This window comes from Cnephaeus nilssonii (assembly GCF_951640355.1).
Source record: "Cnephaeus nilssonii genome assembly, chromosome: 19".
NCBI classification, from domain to species: domain Eukaryota; kingdom Metazoa; phylum Chordata; class Mammalia; order Chiroptera; family Vespertilionidae; genus Cnephaeus; species Cnephaeus nilssonii.
The window spans coordinates 19,923,351-19,941,339 of NC_137090.1; the positions used below are offsets into that span (position 1 = coordinate 19,923,351).

The window sequence follows — 17,989 nt, forward strand, 5'->3', positions numbered from 1 at the left end:
GGAGAGCCCTTAGGAGCTCACAAGGGCAGCTCTGTGTCCAGGTAAGTGCCTGCTTTCAGTTTTTCTCCTGCCCAGGCAGTGTTGAGCCAGAGCCAGATGGGGGCAGCAGAGTGCAGCTGGTTGCTAGGGAGATAACAGAATGGCATTTATTTACTATAGTAAGAATTAGAAAAGGGAAACCATATTATGACTTAAACTTTTTTACTGGTTAGAATTTAAAAGATGTCAACATTTCCAGCTGCTAAGAATGTACTAGACAAAATCAAGAAACCATAATTTTGATATCTATGAAAAAGTAGATTGAAATGAGCTGCTTAGAAAATGTAGAAATTTCATTGTCGAAACCCTTTGAAACCTTTCCGTTTTCTTTTTCTTCCTGTTTCCATGTCACATTCACTGGTATCCGAAGAGGACGAGAATGAAGAATTGTGGAAGGAATTTCTATTCATGCAGGCATCATATAACCTTAAGTCCTTTGGGGAAAGTAATTCTTGGCAAACATTCCAGGACCATGTATAAGTAGAAAAGGTTTCATAAAAGGACTCATTTTTAGTGTCTACTCCAACCAAATCCCCTCGGATCTTATGCCAGAAATTTAGCATTTCTTTCCGGTGCTCAAGAGCAACTCCTAAGTTATAGGTATCTATAGCTCTCTTCACCTGTAATGAGAAAGCAGAAGTTTACAGTTGTTATCTTAAAATATCTTTGATTTGTGGACCACAATTCTAGATATCCCCAGAGTTATATTCTTAGTCTACTTGAAAGTCACCGAGTTTATATATTGGTGGTTCCTCTTGAGGAATTAGGAGTTGATGGACAATGAAAATGAATTACTTTGGAATAATGAGATTATAAGAAATTTTATAAGAATGTTAATAACACAATAGACTAAAACAAGGAGGAAATGTGGGATGGTGATAGGCTCTGAATATAAGAGGAGAGCCAAGAATAGCTCTCAGTCCACTCTAGGTCAGGGAGGGAGAAGATGCTGAGCTGCGTAAGGTCCTTAAGGATTTTGTGAAATTGAGAGAGTGGTGACGGGAAGGTGTTCCAGGGAGAGGAAAGGCTCAAAGGCAATAAATATGAGCAAAGGCTCAAAGGCAATAAATACCCTGGTGTTGGTGGGGAAGGGAGGTAACGCACTTTGCTATTGCTAAAGCATCAAGTTTAAAGCGGGAGGGAGGGATGAAGGCAAGGCAGGCAAGACCTGCTGTACCAGTCATTGGCCCTTAGACTTGGTCTCCGTTAGGCTGGGGAGAACCCTTTCCTCAGTGAGAATCACGCTGTAGTGAACCACTCTTTCTGATGGACGTGAGATAAAATTCCTCTATTGTGTGGAGCATGACATATAGTTGAAAAGCCTGTCACCCATGAGAGGGAAGCATTAATTCTTAAGCAGGACAGTGATATAGTTGGATCTCCTGTGTGGAGAGTGGGCAGAGGGGAGCAGCTAAGAGGTAGGGATACAAGGTTGGAGATTGTTGTCTAGGCTGGACCTGATGAAGGCATCAGTTAAGGCAGTAGTGATAGGATGGAGCAAAGAGGACAGATTTGAAAAATCTTCAGGGGAATGAGAGTAGCCAGATTTGGTGATTGGTAGATGTGAGGAATGAGGAAAATGTGAAACTTAAGGATGACTCCTGGCACTCTAGTTTCAGTGACTGGGAAGATGGTAGATATCAACATCTGAGATATTCACCCAAGGAATAGCCAATTTGATGCAGATAATGAATTTGGTTTTGGACATGTCAAGTTGAATATGCTATGAGACAGTGAAGTAGAAAGGTCCAGCAGTCAGTGAGGTAAGACAGAAGTACTGGAAAGAAGTCCAGACTAGTGACAAATTTATAAATTATTAGTGTATAGGTGGCAGTTGAAATAAGTAGGGTAGATCAATAATCCAAACAATTCTCATCCCAGCTTTTCCTTCGATTAATGCAGAGATCCCCAATATTCTGCTGTGACTGGGTTACAGGTATGCCAAGTTATTGATCTTCCCAAGCATCTCAGCCCTTGGGGCATCTGGTGGGCCAGCCTGGAGGTCTTGGGCTCTCAGTAGCCTTCATTGAAGTTCCATTTATCACAACAATTACTACTGCTCATTTCCTTCTCCCTGTCTTCCACCCTTACTCTAAGCTCCATGAGGGTAGGAACTTTGTTTTTTTTCTCTGTGGTATCTCCTCTAATCCCAGAACTTGGTTAACAATTGATAAATATTTACTGAACAAATGAGTGGATGAGCGTATATAATGAGAAGAGCAGCAGCATGACACTAGAAAAAAAGGAAATATTAAGATTTAGGGATGAATATTCAGGAAAGAGAAGAGAGAGAAAAGGACACAGAGCTACAAGGAGAATTGAAGATCCAGTATTGTAAAGGCCAAGGAAGTAGAAAGTGTCAAGGAGAGTTTTATCATTAGTGTCAAATACAGAAGGGAGGCGGCATAAAATAAATATACCTCAGTCTGTCTCTGTGGACTATAAAAAGAACTAAGAAGTCAGGTCACAAAAATAGGCAGGTAGCATAGATTTGTGGTTACAAGAGTGGATTCTGGAGCCAAGCTGACAGTGTTTATAATTCTGGCTCTATTATTGCCTAGCTGTGTGCCTTTGGGCAAGTCACTTAACGTCTCTGTGCATATCTGTAAAATGATAAGGAATGATAACAGTGCCTACCTCAAAGGGTCATTGTGATAAGTAAATGAATTAGTGCATGTGAATTAGAGCACTTGAAGAACACAATGCCTGGCACCTAGGAAGCTCACTTAAACTATTATTATTATTACTAGTGGCCTGGTGCGCTAAATTTATGCGGGGGGGGGGGGGGTGTCCCTCAGCCCGGCCTGCACCCTCTCCAATCTGGGACCCCTCGGGGGACATCTCTCTTGCAATCCGGGACCACTGGCTCCTAACCGCTCACCTGCCTGCCTGATCACCCCTAACCACTCTGTCTGCTGGCCTGCTTGCCCCCAACTGTCCCCCCTTGCCAGCCTGCTTGCCCCCAAATTGCCTGCTTGCCCCCAAATTGCCTGCTTGCCCCCAAATTGCCTGCTTGTCCCCAGCTGCCCCCCCGCCAGCCTGATCACTCCCAAGGGCCCCCCACTGCCAGCCTGCTCGCTCCCAACTGCCCTCCCCTCCTGGCCTGATTGCCCCTAACCGCCTCTGCCTCGGCCCCACAACCATGGCTTTGGCCCGGAGGACATACAGAGGGTCTGGTCTAATTAGTATATTACCCTTTTATTAGTATAGATTCTTTTAGCTGTTGTAATAAAGATGCTTTAACTCATCATGATTCCTTGAGCGTACCCCTCACTGTGATTGTTGGTTTAGTATCTTTTTAAAAAAATATATATTTTATTGATTTTTTACAGAGAGGAAGGGAGAGGGATAGAGAGTTAGAAACATCAATGAGAGAGAAACATCGATCAGCTACATCCTGCACACTCCCCACTAGGGATGTGCCCACAACCAACGTACATGCCCTTGACCGGAATCGAACCTGGGACTCTTGAGTCCGCAGGCTGATGCTCTATCCACTAAGCCAAACCGGTTAGGGCGGTTTAGTATCTTAACTAGTAGCTATTTCCAGCATGAAACAAATTAATGTCCCAGAAATGATGCTGGGTATGGCTCCATAGGTGATTAGCAGGATAAATTATAACAGTTAACATTTGAATGCATTTGATTATAGAGCAAGAAATGTCATTATGCCCAGCTGGTGTGGCTCAGTGGTTGAGGGTTGACTCATGAACCAGGAGGTTATGGTTTGATTCCTCGTCAGGACACATGCCTGGGCTGCTGGCTCAATCCCCAATAGGGGTGTGCAGGAGGCAGTCAATCAATGATTTTCATCAATTTTTCTCTATATCCCTCTCCCTTCCTCTCTCTGAAATCAATTTAAAAATTTTTTTAAATGTCATTACAACAGGTAAAACTTAGAAATGACCTATGTCTTATTTTAAAGACATAGAGGGGGAAAAAAGCCTCTTGGTTTTATGGTTGTAGTATTGAAGTGGAAAATATTTTTGTCAATGCTTTCTGGGAAGGCATTCAACTGTGAGTACTCACATGCGGTTTAAGAGCAGCTGCATCAGTCACTGTCCATTTCTGCTTTTTCTTGAACATTTGGTCAATGGTGAGGATCTCAGTTGGGTAGCCGGAGGGAGAGTCGATAGGCTTTATATTTGCTGCCTTGATGCGCATTTTAAAAGAAGGTTAGTGATGTATTTTAGTTTGAATTATACAACAAAGACATAATAAACAGAAGTATATTGTATTATGAAAGGGTTTGTTATGATTTATAAGGTTATTGCTAAAGCACTTCTCAGGTGTTTTGGGGTACCTGGTATTGTCCCAAGTATAGATGGGCATTTAGCAAATTCTCTTTCATAATGATAAAGCCTTCTCATAAGAGAAGTATTGACTTTAAGATGATTTATGTATGGAATGGATATAGAGGGTAGAGAGGAGCCAAATCCATCCTTACTCAAATTTTCCAAGCCATCACACAGCACTGAAATGAATATGCCCTCCACAAAGTACAACCTATATTACTCCCAGACTTCTCATGGGAATGAGCCGTCCGTGTTCCTTGTTCCTGGACTGCTGAACAATGCAGTAGAAATCTTGTGAATATGCTGATTGCTTTTGTGAACATGTATATTGACTAATTTCGTCCAGACCTGCAGTACTGTTTGATATTACTTTTCTTCATTCACTGTTAACAGTCTTCATAGCAACCAATAGAAAACTAGACCTTCATACTCCCTCAGATTGTCTCTTCAAGGCTATCTAATATGAACCCTTTCTCCTCTTCTTTCCACCTTAGGATTTCTCCATCCTTGAACTTGGTTTTTCCTCCTTCCCTCTTATATGTGAGTTTTTCCTAATTTCCAAGGCCAAAATCTCCCCCTGTTATCTTTATTTGTCCTCTGGACCATATCCCTTCAATTATCCTCTTTCCAGGGCCAACTTCATGGGTGTGTGATCTATGCAATTACATAGGACCTCAAACTTAGAAGGGCCCTTAATTCAGTTTCATGTTCCACTGTTGCTGTCTTTATGGTCTTAATAATTTTGGATAAGGGGCCTACATTTTTATTTTACATTAGGCCTTACAAGTTATATAGACAGCTCTGTCCCTGCCCCTCATTTACTGTTTCCCTTTTCATTGAGCAATGGTTTTCAATGTTGGCTGCACATTGGAACGTTAAAAAATACTGATAAGCCGTATTGTCAATGGTATTTGCCTGTGGGTGTGACTTCATTTGGAGAGCTAAAGACAAAGTCTTGACTTTAGGTCATTTGTGATCATCATGGGACTCATTAAAAAAAATTATTTTTATTTTATTATGGTAAGAACTCTTAAACAAGAGATCTATCCTCAACACTATTTTTAGTGTACGTTACAGCATTGACTATATGCACAGTGTTGTAGAGCAGATCTCTAGAATTTATTCATATTGCATAATTTTGACTTCATGCCTATTGATGAGCAATTCCCTATTTTTTCTCCCTCCTCCTGCATCTGGGACTCTTAAATCTATGCCTACAGGGACCTTTTAGGGATTTCATAATGATGTGAACCACACATGGATCTCTGAAACCCAGAGATGCTCCACAGGGTGGGCTAGTCTCTAGTCAAAGCTTGATCTTGTTTCTAAGGCTGGAAGGCCTGTGACAAACCAAGGTAAGGCCAGAGATTCTTGAAAGAATATCCAGAAACTAGGGCATACTTGCCTGAGACCTTAAAACTCATGATGATCAAGTGTACCTTGAGAGGAAGGCAAATAGATTAAAGGCAACAGAGCTTGAAGCAGGTCCAGAAGGTTCAGCTGGGTGTATAAATGAGTTCCAGTCCAAGGGCAGGACGGCCCCTCCATCACAACATTGTTCCTTTGGGTTGTGTCTGGCCCAACCACGATCTAGAGCCAGTTGAGGGAGACCAAAATGCAGCTTCTGGTCCCCGAGTTGATGGAAGACAGTTGGAGGTAGGACCTGAGGGCCTTTTTATTCTTCTTTTTATATTCCCCATCCCCCAACCCCAAGCTTAGGACTGTATTTTTCAGTAAGTTTAACTATTTGTTGAAATTAAATATTTATACCTGAACTTAAATTTAGGACTATGTCTATGGAATCTGGTTTGAAATAAAATGACTAAAAATATCTGTCATTAAAAAGCATGTTACTAGTTCTGTTAAGTTAGAACTTAAAAACACAAGTAGTTAGCCCGGCTGCCATGGCTCAGTGGTTGAGCATCGATCTATGAACCAGGGGTTCATGGTTTGATTTCGGTCAGGGCACATGCCCGGATTGAGCTGTATCCCCAGTGTGGGGCGTGCAGGAGGCAGCCAATCAATAATTCTCTCTTATCATTGATATTTCTCTTTCTCCCTCTCCTGTCCTCTCTGAAGTCAATAAAAAAACAACACAAGTATTTAAATTAACTGATGTGTGGCAAAATCTAAATCTCACCTGTGTTTTCCAATCTCTTTTATGGAAAAAGTAGTTATCAAAGAAACTCAGAGGCTCCTTTCTCCTAAGCATTTCTAATTTCTGCATGTCTTTGAATGGCTTTCCCATTACCATCCCATCCACATTAGGAAACAATGGAAAGATGGGTATTTTTGAATATGGGTTATCTGAAGGAGGATTGCAACCTAAAAAGATAAAAAATGTTATCACACACACGCAAAATGTTATCACAAATAATATAAGAAGAAATTCACATGAAAGACATACATATGACATCTATTTTGCTTTGTCTACACTTCTCTGTGCCATGGCCCACTTTCTTTACTCTCCTGTGCCCCCCAACTCCCACCCCTCCACAGACTCTCAGCTTCATCCAGGTATCTGAGGACTCAGGTAATATATACATTTGCTTTCAAATGATATCTGGGTATCAGAGACCAGTCACTCAAGACAGGCTGTGGACCTGCTCTTACAGCACTTAGCCTCTCATATTTATTTTTGACCATTAATATACAAATAAATCCTTTACAATAGAGGGGGAAAAATAAATGGCTCTTACTCCTGAGCTCCTCAAGATATCTGAATAAATCCTTTTCTTTCATTATTGCAATCCGGGCAGCATTAGCAAAGGCAGTCGTGCTTGAGGTCAGAGGTGTGCACATGTCTGGCTTAAATCTCCTTTTTCCATAACCCGTAGGGGAGGGATTCCACAATATTCCTGAGGTGGTTTCTTGGAATTTTCTTTGGAAATAGCTAAAATAAATAAATAAATAAATAAATAAGGTAATCCAGAAATAAAAAAATGCTATAGTTCTACTGAAAAAGTGCCTGCTAGACAAATAGGGGACGGAGAGGGGGAGAGTCAAATTGTAAGTTATATATGCTGAATAAATTTATTTTAAATATAATTTGTATAGTCATTCACTATTACTTACTGAATGCCTGTTTCTGTGATATTTATAGAATATCTACTGATATTCGCCACAGACCATTTGAATATTTTATTTACTAGAGGCCCAGTGCACGAATTTGTGCATGGGTGGGGTTTGGCTGGGCCTGTCGGGAGGAGGAGATGGCGGGAGGTTGGCCGGCTGGCCCTCCCCGATCGGGCCAATCATGGCCAGGCTGGCTGGGGGGAGGGGCTTCGGGCGATTGGCCAGCAGGCCCTGCCCCCAATTGGTGTGGGAGGGTGATCAGGGGCGGGGCCAGCTGGGGAGAGGGGCTTCGGGCCAATTGGGGTGGTGGGAGCCCATCGGGGGCAGGGCAGCTGGTGGGAGGGGCCACGGGAGGTTGGCCGACTGGCCCCACCCCCAAATTGGGCCGGTTCATTGGCCGCAATAGCGATCGGTCATTTCGGTTGTTACAGTGATCCGGTCACTGGCTTTTTATATATAGAGGTTTTTTATTTTTATTTTTATTTATTTATTTTAAAAAATATATATTTTATTGAATTTTTACAGAGAGGAAGGGAGAGGGATAGAGAGTTAGAAACATCGATGAGAGAGAAACATCGATCAGCTGCCTCCTGCACACCTTCTACTGGGAATGTGCACGCAACCAAGGTACATGCCCTTGACCGGAATCGAACCTGGGACCCTTGAGTCCGCAGGACGACGCTCTATCCACTGAGCCAAACTGGTTAGGGCATATATATAGATTTTTTTAAATATATTTTTTATTTATTTCAGAGAAGAAGGGAGGAGAGAGAGAGATAGAAACATGAATGATGAGTGAGAATCACTGATTGGCTGCCTCCTGCACGCCCCCCACTGGGGACCGAGCCCACAACCCAGGTATGTGCCCTTGACTGGAACAGAACCTGGGACCCTTCAGTCTGCAAGCTAATGCTCTATCCACTGAGCAAAACTGGCTAGGACCCATTTGACTATTTTATATATGTAGTTCCTGGGCTCTGGCTTCCTTCCTCTTTCCCAAGACCAACCAGGTTACCCTGGCTGGGTAGCTCAGTTGGTTAGAGCAGTGGTCGGCAAACAGTTTGCCGCTCTGTTGAGTAATGAGTTTGCTGACCACTGGGTTAGAGCATCATCCTGATATGCCAAGGTTGTGGGTTGGATCTCGTCAGGGCACATACAAGAAGCAACCAATGACTGCATAAATAGGTGAAACAAGTCAATATTTCTCTCTCTCTCTCTCTCTCTCTCTCTCTCTCTCTCTCTCTCTCTCTCCTCCCCTCCTCCCTCCCAGGAAAAAGACTCATTTGGGTGTGAGAATGCTTCCTCATCTTCTATTCATTTTGTATCTGGCTCTGCTCCACTCCAAAGGCTACTTTGGGAAGTCTGAATTTGCTGTGCCTTCTCTCAGACTCAAAGGACCTCTTGAAAGCCCTTAGTAGTTCTAGCATGAATGGGAGTGTTTTGTATTCAAACTAGACTTCCAAGCCCACCCCAAATCATCCTTGGAAAAGTCTGATTTTCCTGGGATTCCCTAGCTTAGGGTAGGAAAGGCTGAGCTTTCTTAGCTGTCTTAGGTACTTAGTGTGGACCCGAGATGGTCTGAGGTCAGTACTGTGGGGATAAAGTCATGAAGTCTCATGTTGTGGCATGTGACCATCTGTCCACACATCTTTGTTTTGGAGCAGACCCTGTGAAGTAGAATGTTAGTGAGAGGAGACTGTCTTGTTAACATCCTCATAGGTGCTTCTGAGAAGGTCCTTTTTGCCCCTTTGTCACTTACCTTACTAATTCCATTATAGCCTTTCTGGGTAAGGCTGACATCTCTACAAGCTTTGATAGAATTTCAAACAACAGGATCCCTGGGTTGCCAGCAAAATCTAAACACTTGTCTTTTTCTGGAACTATGAAAGGGAAAAAAATAGATTCAAAATGCTTTCGAAAAAAATCATCAATCAAAAAAGTTCTAAAATGACAGTCTTTATATTGTATTTACAAAATTAATACCAAATCAAAGACTTGAGAATTTTAGAAAAACTTTCAACATCAGTTCTATTATAGAAAGGTCATTTTTATTACTGAATAGACAAAATAATCATGGAACTGAAAAAAGACTTTTAGTTCAATGGCCTCTAAGTAAATATAGTAATACATTTAACATAAACATGAATTATATGTTAAGGACAATTGTCCTGTTCTAGGTAAAGGAGTTGTTGGTAAATATATCTCTGGCTTGCAGGCAAATCCTTGTTACTATAGTGGTACTTCAAGCAATAAGTTCTGTTTGCTTTAAGGACAGTGCATAGCCTATGAATGGGTATATTTTCAAAACAATATACAGTATCTGGAATTTGGAATGTATTTATCCTAGAAAACATGATAGGAATAGGATTAGATTTTCCAAGGCACCTGTTAAACTCATAAACAAACCATTAGAGGACTAATAAAAATATTTACCCTTACATTATTTATAACCTTATGTGTGAACATGCTCTCTAACCTCATCAGACTCTCCACAGCCCTTGCACTGAGGGCAGAGGCTTCCTCAGGGTGAGGAGGATATTTTTGGGGAACAGTAAATTATGTACACCCAAATTTGCATGAGACAGAACATTTTTCTTTTCTCTAATTTTTTTTCTTTTGTAGAAGGAGTGCCTCCCAAAGTAGCACATGTACTCAGTAAAGAATTAAAATACTATAAAAGGTAAACAAATTTTTCTACACCACTGCCTGAGTGCTCTCATTAGAGATAAAAAAAAAATAGTGTCTCTTGCAGAAGGACTTGATACACTTAAGTTAAATCTAAAACTGTATCAATTTGCTCAGCAAATACAGTTTTGGAGAAGCAGCACAAAAGTAAGCCACACTCCCGAGTACACATTGTTGGGTTTGTCTCCTGACTGGAGGCTGAAATGAATAATATTTACTATGCAGTGAATGGCAACTACTCCAACTGCTATATATTCAGTAGTATCTCTACTTACCCACAGCTCTAAGGAAGCGGTCCTTATCTGTTAGCACCTTTATAAAGTCTGAGAAATTCACTTTCCCATCTCCTGCAACAGAAATCTAAGGTATAAGATGTATTTTAGGGTATAAGATGTATTTTAATTATCAAATTATGTTTTAAATATAAAAATTAAAACATCATGGGCCATCTAATAGTTAAGATCAGAGCATTTCAGGGTTGGAGATGTGCTCAGGTCTTCTTGAAGTGGTCTTAGCGTTACACTAGTCACCCACAGCGCACCGAAGCAATGGTGGGGTGAAAACATCAAACCAGGGGCTCCTAACCACTATAGTTCTATCCATTCACTCCTTTCCTAGAGACTTGCCATTTTGCAAGGAACCCACCCCTGCTTTCCACTCTATACCTCTAATATTTCTATTATTATAACATCCCCAAGTTGTACATTGTTTCCTCTAAAATTAAGTGCTATTAGAGTCGTGTGTGTGTTTCAATGAAAGAATAGGAAGATTGGGCAGTTAGTGGTAACAAGTGAAGCTTTAACTAACTGGTGACATCGACTCATGTGGGGAACTGATGCAAATTGAATAGGGCACTGGCAGCTGGGTGGGGAAGAGGTGTGAGAAAATAATACTCTGAATATATTTCCCACACAACATATTAGTTTGGGCTACTAATTAGTAGGTCAGTATAGGCAAAGAAAACATTGTCTGTATACTATAAAAATATCAACAAACATGCTGTGGCATTTGAAATTCGATACAGGTGGGTTGTAATGATGGAAGAAAGATTTGTTGTAAATTATGATTCTTACAGAAACAAAGGGCTTGGATTTCCTTGGCAACATGGCATTTTGAAATTGTCAGTGCCTTTGCATCTGTTATTTTAAGGCACCCTCCAAAATGTACACCATGACAGGTAATCTGAATTCAATATTGAAATATGGCAACCACTTTTATTTCCCACACAGGATTTTTCAAAGAAGCATTACATTGATTTCATAACTTGTACACATACCTCACTGATCTCCTTAAAGAGAAACACATACATATGTACTTTTGGCAAATAAGTGAGGCTCATTTCTCATGTTCATAAAGTCCCTGAGAGGAAAATATATACCTAAGGAAAGCTTTTATGAGAAAAACAATGATAAGTTAAAGTACTCACGATCAATATCAGCATATTTTAATTCATTATAGACATCATGCTTGGTTAGATGCATTCCCACCTTAGCTAAAGTGCACATCATTCCATGTAAATCAATACAACCAGTTTTATCCTTGGTAAAGAAGTTGTAGGCATCTTGGAAGGCTGGGGAAGTGGAATGAAGTTAGGACAGTTATTCAAGAATACATACATATTCTAATGGAACTAGGACAGACAATACAGTTGATTGGAGATCATGTTCTGAAAATATATTGAGAGAAATATGAGTACTTAATAGACATTCCTTAAGAAGGACCGTGTCCTTGCATGAGATTTGAACTGGAATCAACCAGTTGGTAGAAAACCAAACATGTAGGCGAAATGACCTTTGAAAGATGTCCACACCCTAATTATTGGAGTCTGTGAACATATTACATTACATGACAAAAGGGATTTTGCAGATGTAATTAAAATAGAGGATTTTGGATTATCAGGGTAAGGGCTTGTCCCACTGTTGCTGGTTTGAAGATGTAGAGGGCAATGTGATGTGGAATGCAAGACAGATTTAAGGGGCTGAGAAAGGCTGTTGATTGACAGCCAGCAAGGAAATGGGGACTTCAGCCCTACAACTGTACGAACTGAATTCTGCCAAAAACCTGAATAAGCTCAGAAGCGGATTCTCCTCCAGAGCCTCCAGATAAGAGGCCAGGCTGGCCAACACCTTCATTTCAGTGTTAAGGCCTGGAGAAGAGGAACCAGGCAGCCCACCTGACTTCAAACCTAGAGAAATCTGAGGTCTGTATGTATTATATAGACACAAAGTTTTTTCAAAGAAATACTCAATGCATGAATTAACTGGAGCCAAAATTAGAATGTAGTTTCTAAAATTTTTAGCAAATGAAGAAATAAGCCCAGAACAAAGTATATCCCAAATGGCACCAAAATAAAACATTTCATATCACATTCAAGTGTTAGATCTTCACGTGCAAGAGTGATTAATTCTATAGAGAGAATGATACCTGCCTTATAATTGTGTCTAAAGTTTACATCTTTCTCCCTTGATGAAAGGAAGGACTCTCTAGGACTGGAACCACCTCTGACTTGTTTCTATTTTTCCTTGTATTTTGAGCATGTTAGTAGGCATTCAGGCATTAATGCAGCTTCATCAACAATTATTTATTGTATACCTTCTATGTTCCAGGGGCTGCTCTAGGTTCTGAGGAAACTTTTGTGCACTATACAGAAAAAGATCTCTGCTATTTCATAAATATGTAAATTAGATAATATGTTAGAAGGTGGTAAGTGCTATAGAAAAATGGAAAAGTAATGCAAGGTCAGGGGACGGGGAGTACCAGGGATTGAGGGATAGGTTGCTTGTATTAAATAGGTGAGAGGGAGTGGATATCTGAGAGAAGAAAGAGCTAGAGCAAAGGCCCTAAGGTAGATGGGCCCGGCATGCTCCAGGAGCAGTAAGGACATAAGTGTGGCTGGAGCAGAGTAAGTAAGAGGAGAGAAGGTGTAGGAGAGGTCAGAGAGGTAATGTGCATGTAGGCATGGTTATGTTTTAAAATTTATTTTAAATTTTACATCATATTGGTTTTAATTTGAAAAATTTTTTATTGACTTCAGAGAAGAAGGGAGTGAGAGAAAGAGATAGAAACATCAATGATGAGAGACAATCATTGATAGGTTGCCTCCTGCACACCCCCATCTGGGGATCTAGCCCACAACCCAGGCATGTGCCCTGACTGGGAATCGAACGGTGACCTCCTGGTTCATAGGTTGATGCTGCAACCAACTGAGCCACCTGGCTGGGGCGGAAGATGTTTACTTGAAAGTAATCCCCCTCCTTTCCCACAAATTAGATATTGAATTAAATTTTTTCTCTCTCTCAAATAACAGAGTACAGTAGACAACCCTTGAAATCCCTAATCTCTCAGAGAAAAAAAATGATCAGATATATTATGGGGCTTTTGTTTATGTCTTCATTCAGGGGAATGATTCTCTTTACCTTGAATTTGTGAAGCATTCAACTTCCTTTCTTTGTACCCTAATTGGCATGGGAGAGATCCTGGTAAATCTTTATCCCTGAGAAAAGATATGAAAAGATTGAATACATATTTGAAACCAGCAAATATTAGTTTCATTCATCAGTTTTTGCTGACTGGAATGATTGTAAGCATCACAATATATCTAGAGTCATACCATCTAAGGGACCTGTTAGTCACTTGCCAGAAGCTACAGGGTAGACAGTGAGAAAATGTTGGCCACGATATCCTAGAGGCCCGGTGCATGGGGCGGCGGGGGGAGGGCTTCTTCAGCCTGGCCTGCACCCTCTCGCAATCCGGGACCCCTCGGGGGATGTCCGACTGCCGGTTTAGACCTGATCCCTGTGGGGGATCCCTCTCACAATCTAGGACTGCTGGCTCCTAACTGCTCGTCTACCTGCCTGCCTGATCACCCCTAACCACTCTGCCTGCCTGCCTCATCGCCCCTAACCACTCGCCTACCTGCCTCATTGCCCCTAACCACTCTGCTTGCCTGCCTGATCACCCCTAACCTCTCTGCCTGCCTGATCGCCCCTGTAACTGCCTCTGCCTGCCTGCCTAATTGCCCCTAACCACTCTGCTTGCCTGCCTGATCACCCCTAACCTCTCTACCTGCCTGCCTGCCTGATCGCCCCTAACCGCCTCTGCCTGCCTGCCTGATCGGCTCTAACAGCCTCTGCCTTGGCCGCGGTGGCTTTGTCCAGAAGGATGTCCAGAATGACGTCTGGAAGGTCGTACGGCTGTCCGGTCTATTTAGCACATTACACTTTTATTACTATAGATATTTTATTACTATAGAGATATTTTGTGTAAATTTGCAGTATTTATTAGTTTAGGGACATAAAGATATATTACAAAAAATGGGTTTGCTTATAATATGGTAATTTCAAAGTAAACTTATAATAATTATTCCAATTTTATAAATTTATTTTATTTAAAATACATTTAGTTTTGCCGAAACCGGTTTGGCTCAGTGGATAGAGCGTCGGCCTGCAGACTCAAGGATCCCAGGTTCAATTCCGGTCAAGGGCATGTACCTTGGTCGTGGGCACATCCCCAGTAGGGGGTGTGCAAGAGGCAGCTGATCAATGTTTCTAACTCTCTATCCCTCTCTCTTCCTCTCTGTAAAAAAATCAATAAAATATATATTTAAAAAAATTAAAAAAATAAAATAAAATACATTTAGTTTTGATATGAGTAGAACTAAAAGTTTTTAAAATATGGAATGTCTGTTTTTTTATAAGAAGCAGTTTAAAAAAATGGCACTAGGAGAAATACCAAACATAGTAGTTAAATTTAAAGTTATGGTTTATGAATTTACTACCCTCTATGTATCTAGTAGATTCAACTTATTTTCAAAAAGAGACTTAAAGAGGCAATAGGGTCTCATAATGTATCATTCTCAACTTTTTTGACATGGAATTTTATCTAATTAATCTTATTTTTTCAGCTTTTACTAACATTGATTTCTTCTTCTAGTGTTTCCTTTTTATTTCCTACTTGAACTTCTGAAAACTCAAGTTTGCCTTTATTTGGATAGGTTATTTTATATTTATTGTATTTCTAGAGATAAAAAAAATTTGGGGGCATTATATAAAAGATGCAGTTGTTGCAAAAATACAAAGTTCTCAAAAGGCAAGAAAGAACCTGGCCGCTGTAACTCAGTGGTTGAGCATCAACCCATGCACCAAGAAGTCACCCTTCAATTCCTGGTCAAGGAACATACCCAGGTTGTAGGCTCAATCCCCAGTAGGGGACTTGCAGGAGGCAGCCAATTGATGTTTCTCTCTCATCAATGTTTCTATCTCTCCCTTTCCTTTCCTCTCTCCCTAAAATTAATAAAAATATATATTTTTAAAAGAAAGAAGCAAGAGGAAAATGAAAGGCCAGGCAGTATAAAATGTTTTTTTGTTTGTTTTGTTTTGTTTTTAGCTACATTTAAAAAAGGATAGTCTGGCAGAATTTCAAGCCTTATCTTGGATCAAACATGGTAAATATTGTTATTATTTTATAATGTTTTAAAGATTTGGAAAATCTTATATTTGGAGCAAACCCAGGCTAGCCTCTCATCTCATGTAGGATTTACACCTACATGTGGTATTATCTAGTCTTTGCTTGATTACTTTCAGTGACAAGAAAGTCACTACTTCAATGCAGGATAATGAGATGAAGGCATTGGGCTACTACAAGGTTGTCTTACCCACATCCCTCTAGAAAAGTAACATCTTCCTCTAGCAAAGGCATAGTCAAGGATACTAGGCCCTAGCCTGCTTGGCTCAGTGGATAAGAGTGTTAGCCTGAGGTCTGAAGGGTCCTGGGTTTGATTCCAGTCAAGGGCATATACCTTGGTTGCAGGCTCAATACCCAGCCCTGATCGGGGTGGGTGCAGGAAGCAACCAATCGATGTGTTTCTCACATCGATGTTTCTCTCTCTCTGTCTTTCCTTCTCCCTTCCACTCTCTGAAAATAAATGGGGGGGGGGGGAAGGATAATAGGAGAAATACTCTCCAAGTGGCAAAGAAAATGGATAATTGTGAGAGAGGAGAGAGGCTTTTCTTATGATTTGATAACGAATAGATCAGGCTTTCACTTTCAGTTATTGGTGGCTACTGTTTAGGGAATTTTTTATCCATCAGACTAAGAAAAAGCTATTGTTAGTGTCACAGGCAAACCTCCCTTCCTAATTTTATTTTTTATTTTTTTAAATATATTTTATTGATTTTTTTACAGAGAGGCAGGGAGAGAGATAGAGAGCCAGAAACATCAATGGGAGAGAAACATTGATCAGCTGCTTCTTGCATGCCCCACACTGGGGATGTGCCTGCAACCAAGGTACATGCCCTTGACCGGAATCGAACCTGGGACCCTTCAATCCACAGGCGGATGCTCTATCCCAGGGGTCCTCAAACTTTTTAAACAGGGGGCCAGTTCACTGTCCCTCAGACTGTTGGAGGGCCGGACTGTAGTTTTAAAAAAACTATGAACAAATTCCTATGCACACTGCACATATCTTATTTTGAAGTATAAAAACAAAACGGCAAAAACACCCGCATGTGGCCCACGGGCCGTAGTTTGAGGACGCCTGCTCTATCCACTGAGCCAAACCGGTTAGGGCTCCCTTCCTAATTTTAGTACAAGCTTAGGTCATCGCTAACTTACCAGATTTCATTTTCTTTTTCTTTTTGATGTTGTCCTGCCCAGCCACCTGCTCGAGACAGCCCATAGCACTGTTCTTCCCACAGGCCTGCTGCCCCCGGCCCCCCACACTGCCACCATAAACTAGATTTCATTTTACTGGCCATATGTGAGCTACAGACTTTTCTTTTTACACTCTGACTTGCTTAGGGGCTTAGGTCTTCTTTATGATCCTCTAATGTATTCTTTTTTAAACTGGCACTCAAAACATCTTAGTGTATAACTGACAACTTCTTAAGCCCTCTAGGGTATTCTGTCCCCTCACACAAAAATAGCCTCTCATTTGGGAGGAACAGGAAGAACTCTTTGTCTCTCCAATCAAAAAGGACATGTATACTTTTCATAAAAATCTTTATCTTCAATTCACATTTGTTTCATAACTCAATTTATCCCAGAATTGATTTGTTGTTGTTGTTAATCCTCACCTGAGGATGTTTTTCCATTGATTTCTAGAGAAAGTGAGAGGGAGGGGAGAGACACAGAGAGAGAAACATCGATGTGAGAGAGACACATCCATTGGTTGCCTCCTGCAGGATATCAAGCCTGCAACCGAGGTATGTGCCTTGACCAGAATTGAACCCGGGACACTTCAGTCTGCAGGCCAATCCTCCCTCCACTCAGCCAAACTGGTCAGGGCTCGCGGAATAGATATTTGAAGAGCATTCTAACTTGTTTCATCACAGCCTTTATGGGTATTTAATATATTCATCACCTTCATAACTCCTTATTGTAATGTATTTATCACCTTAATATGTACATTACTTACCTCTTGCCATGGGAGCTGGGTACTTTTGTTAGAGGATCCAGCTTAAATTTTGGCTTAATGTCAGAAACTGCCATGTGGCCAGTAACTCTGTCTGGAATTCAGAAGGTACAATTAAGGCTCACAGATTAATTTCTCTATAGTACAACTTTCTTTTGCAACGTTCTCAGCTCAAGACCTGAAATTTGAAGTCCAGGGCCTCAAGGAATGGTAAGATGTATAAATTAAAGTTAGAAGTTTGTGCAAAGTTGGAAAGCCATGTGGAAGGTCCCCTTGGAATATGTAGAAAAAATTATTTAAGGACGAAATTTATTTTCGAAATCAGTGGGACATTTCACGTTATAACTGACAGAGAATAAAATGTTATAGCCCTGGAGAGCATTATGCTAAGTGAAATAAGCCAGTCAATGAAAGAAAAATACCACATGATCTCACTCATTTGTGGATAATAAAGAACATTATAAACTGATGAACAAAAAGATAG

The 17,989-nt window shown here is 40.8% G+C and overlaps 1 protein-coding gene across 1 annotated transcript; it reads right to left on the minus strand.

Annotated features, from left to right (window-relative positions):
* Positions 1–243: 243 nt before the first annotated feature.
* On the minus strand, positions 244–17,625 carry EFCAB3 (EF-hand calcium binding domain 3). Its single transcript, XM_079797096.1, has 9 exons — positions 17,509–17,625; positions 13,511–13,587; positions 11,521–11,664; positions 10,370–10,441; positions 9,169–9,289; positions 7,034–7,227; positions 6,475–6,659; positions 4,069–4,191; positions 244–659 (listed from the first exon to the last, which is right to left on the minus strand). The coding sequence occupies exons 1-9, from the start codon at positions 17,580–17,582 to the stop codon at positions 333–335; spliced, it is 1,317 nt and encodes a 438-aa protein (XP_079653222.1). The 5' UTR covers positions 17,583–17,625; the 3' UTR covers positions 244–332.
* Between the last annotated feature and the right edge of the window lie 364 nt (positions 17,626–17,989).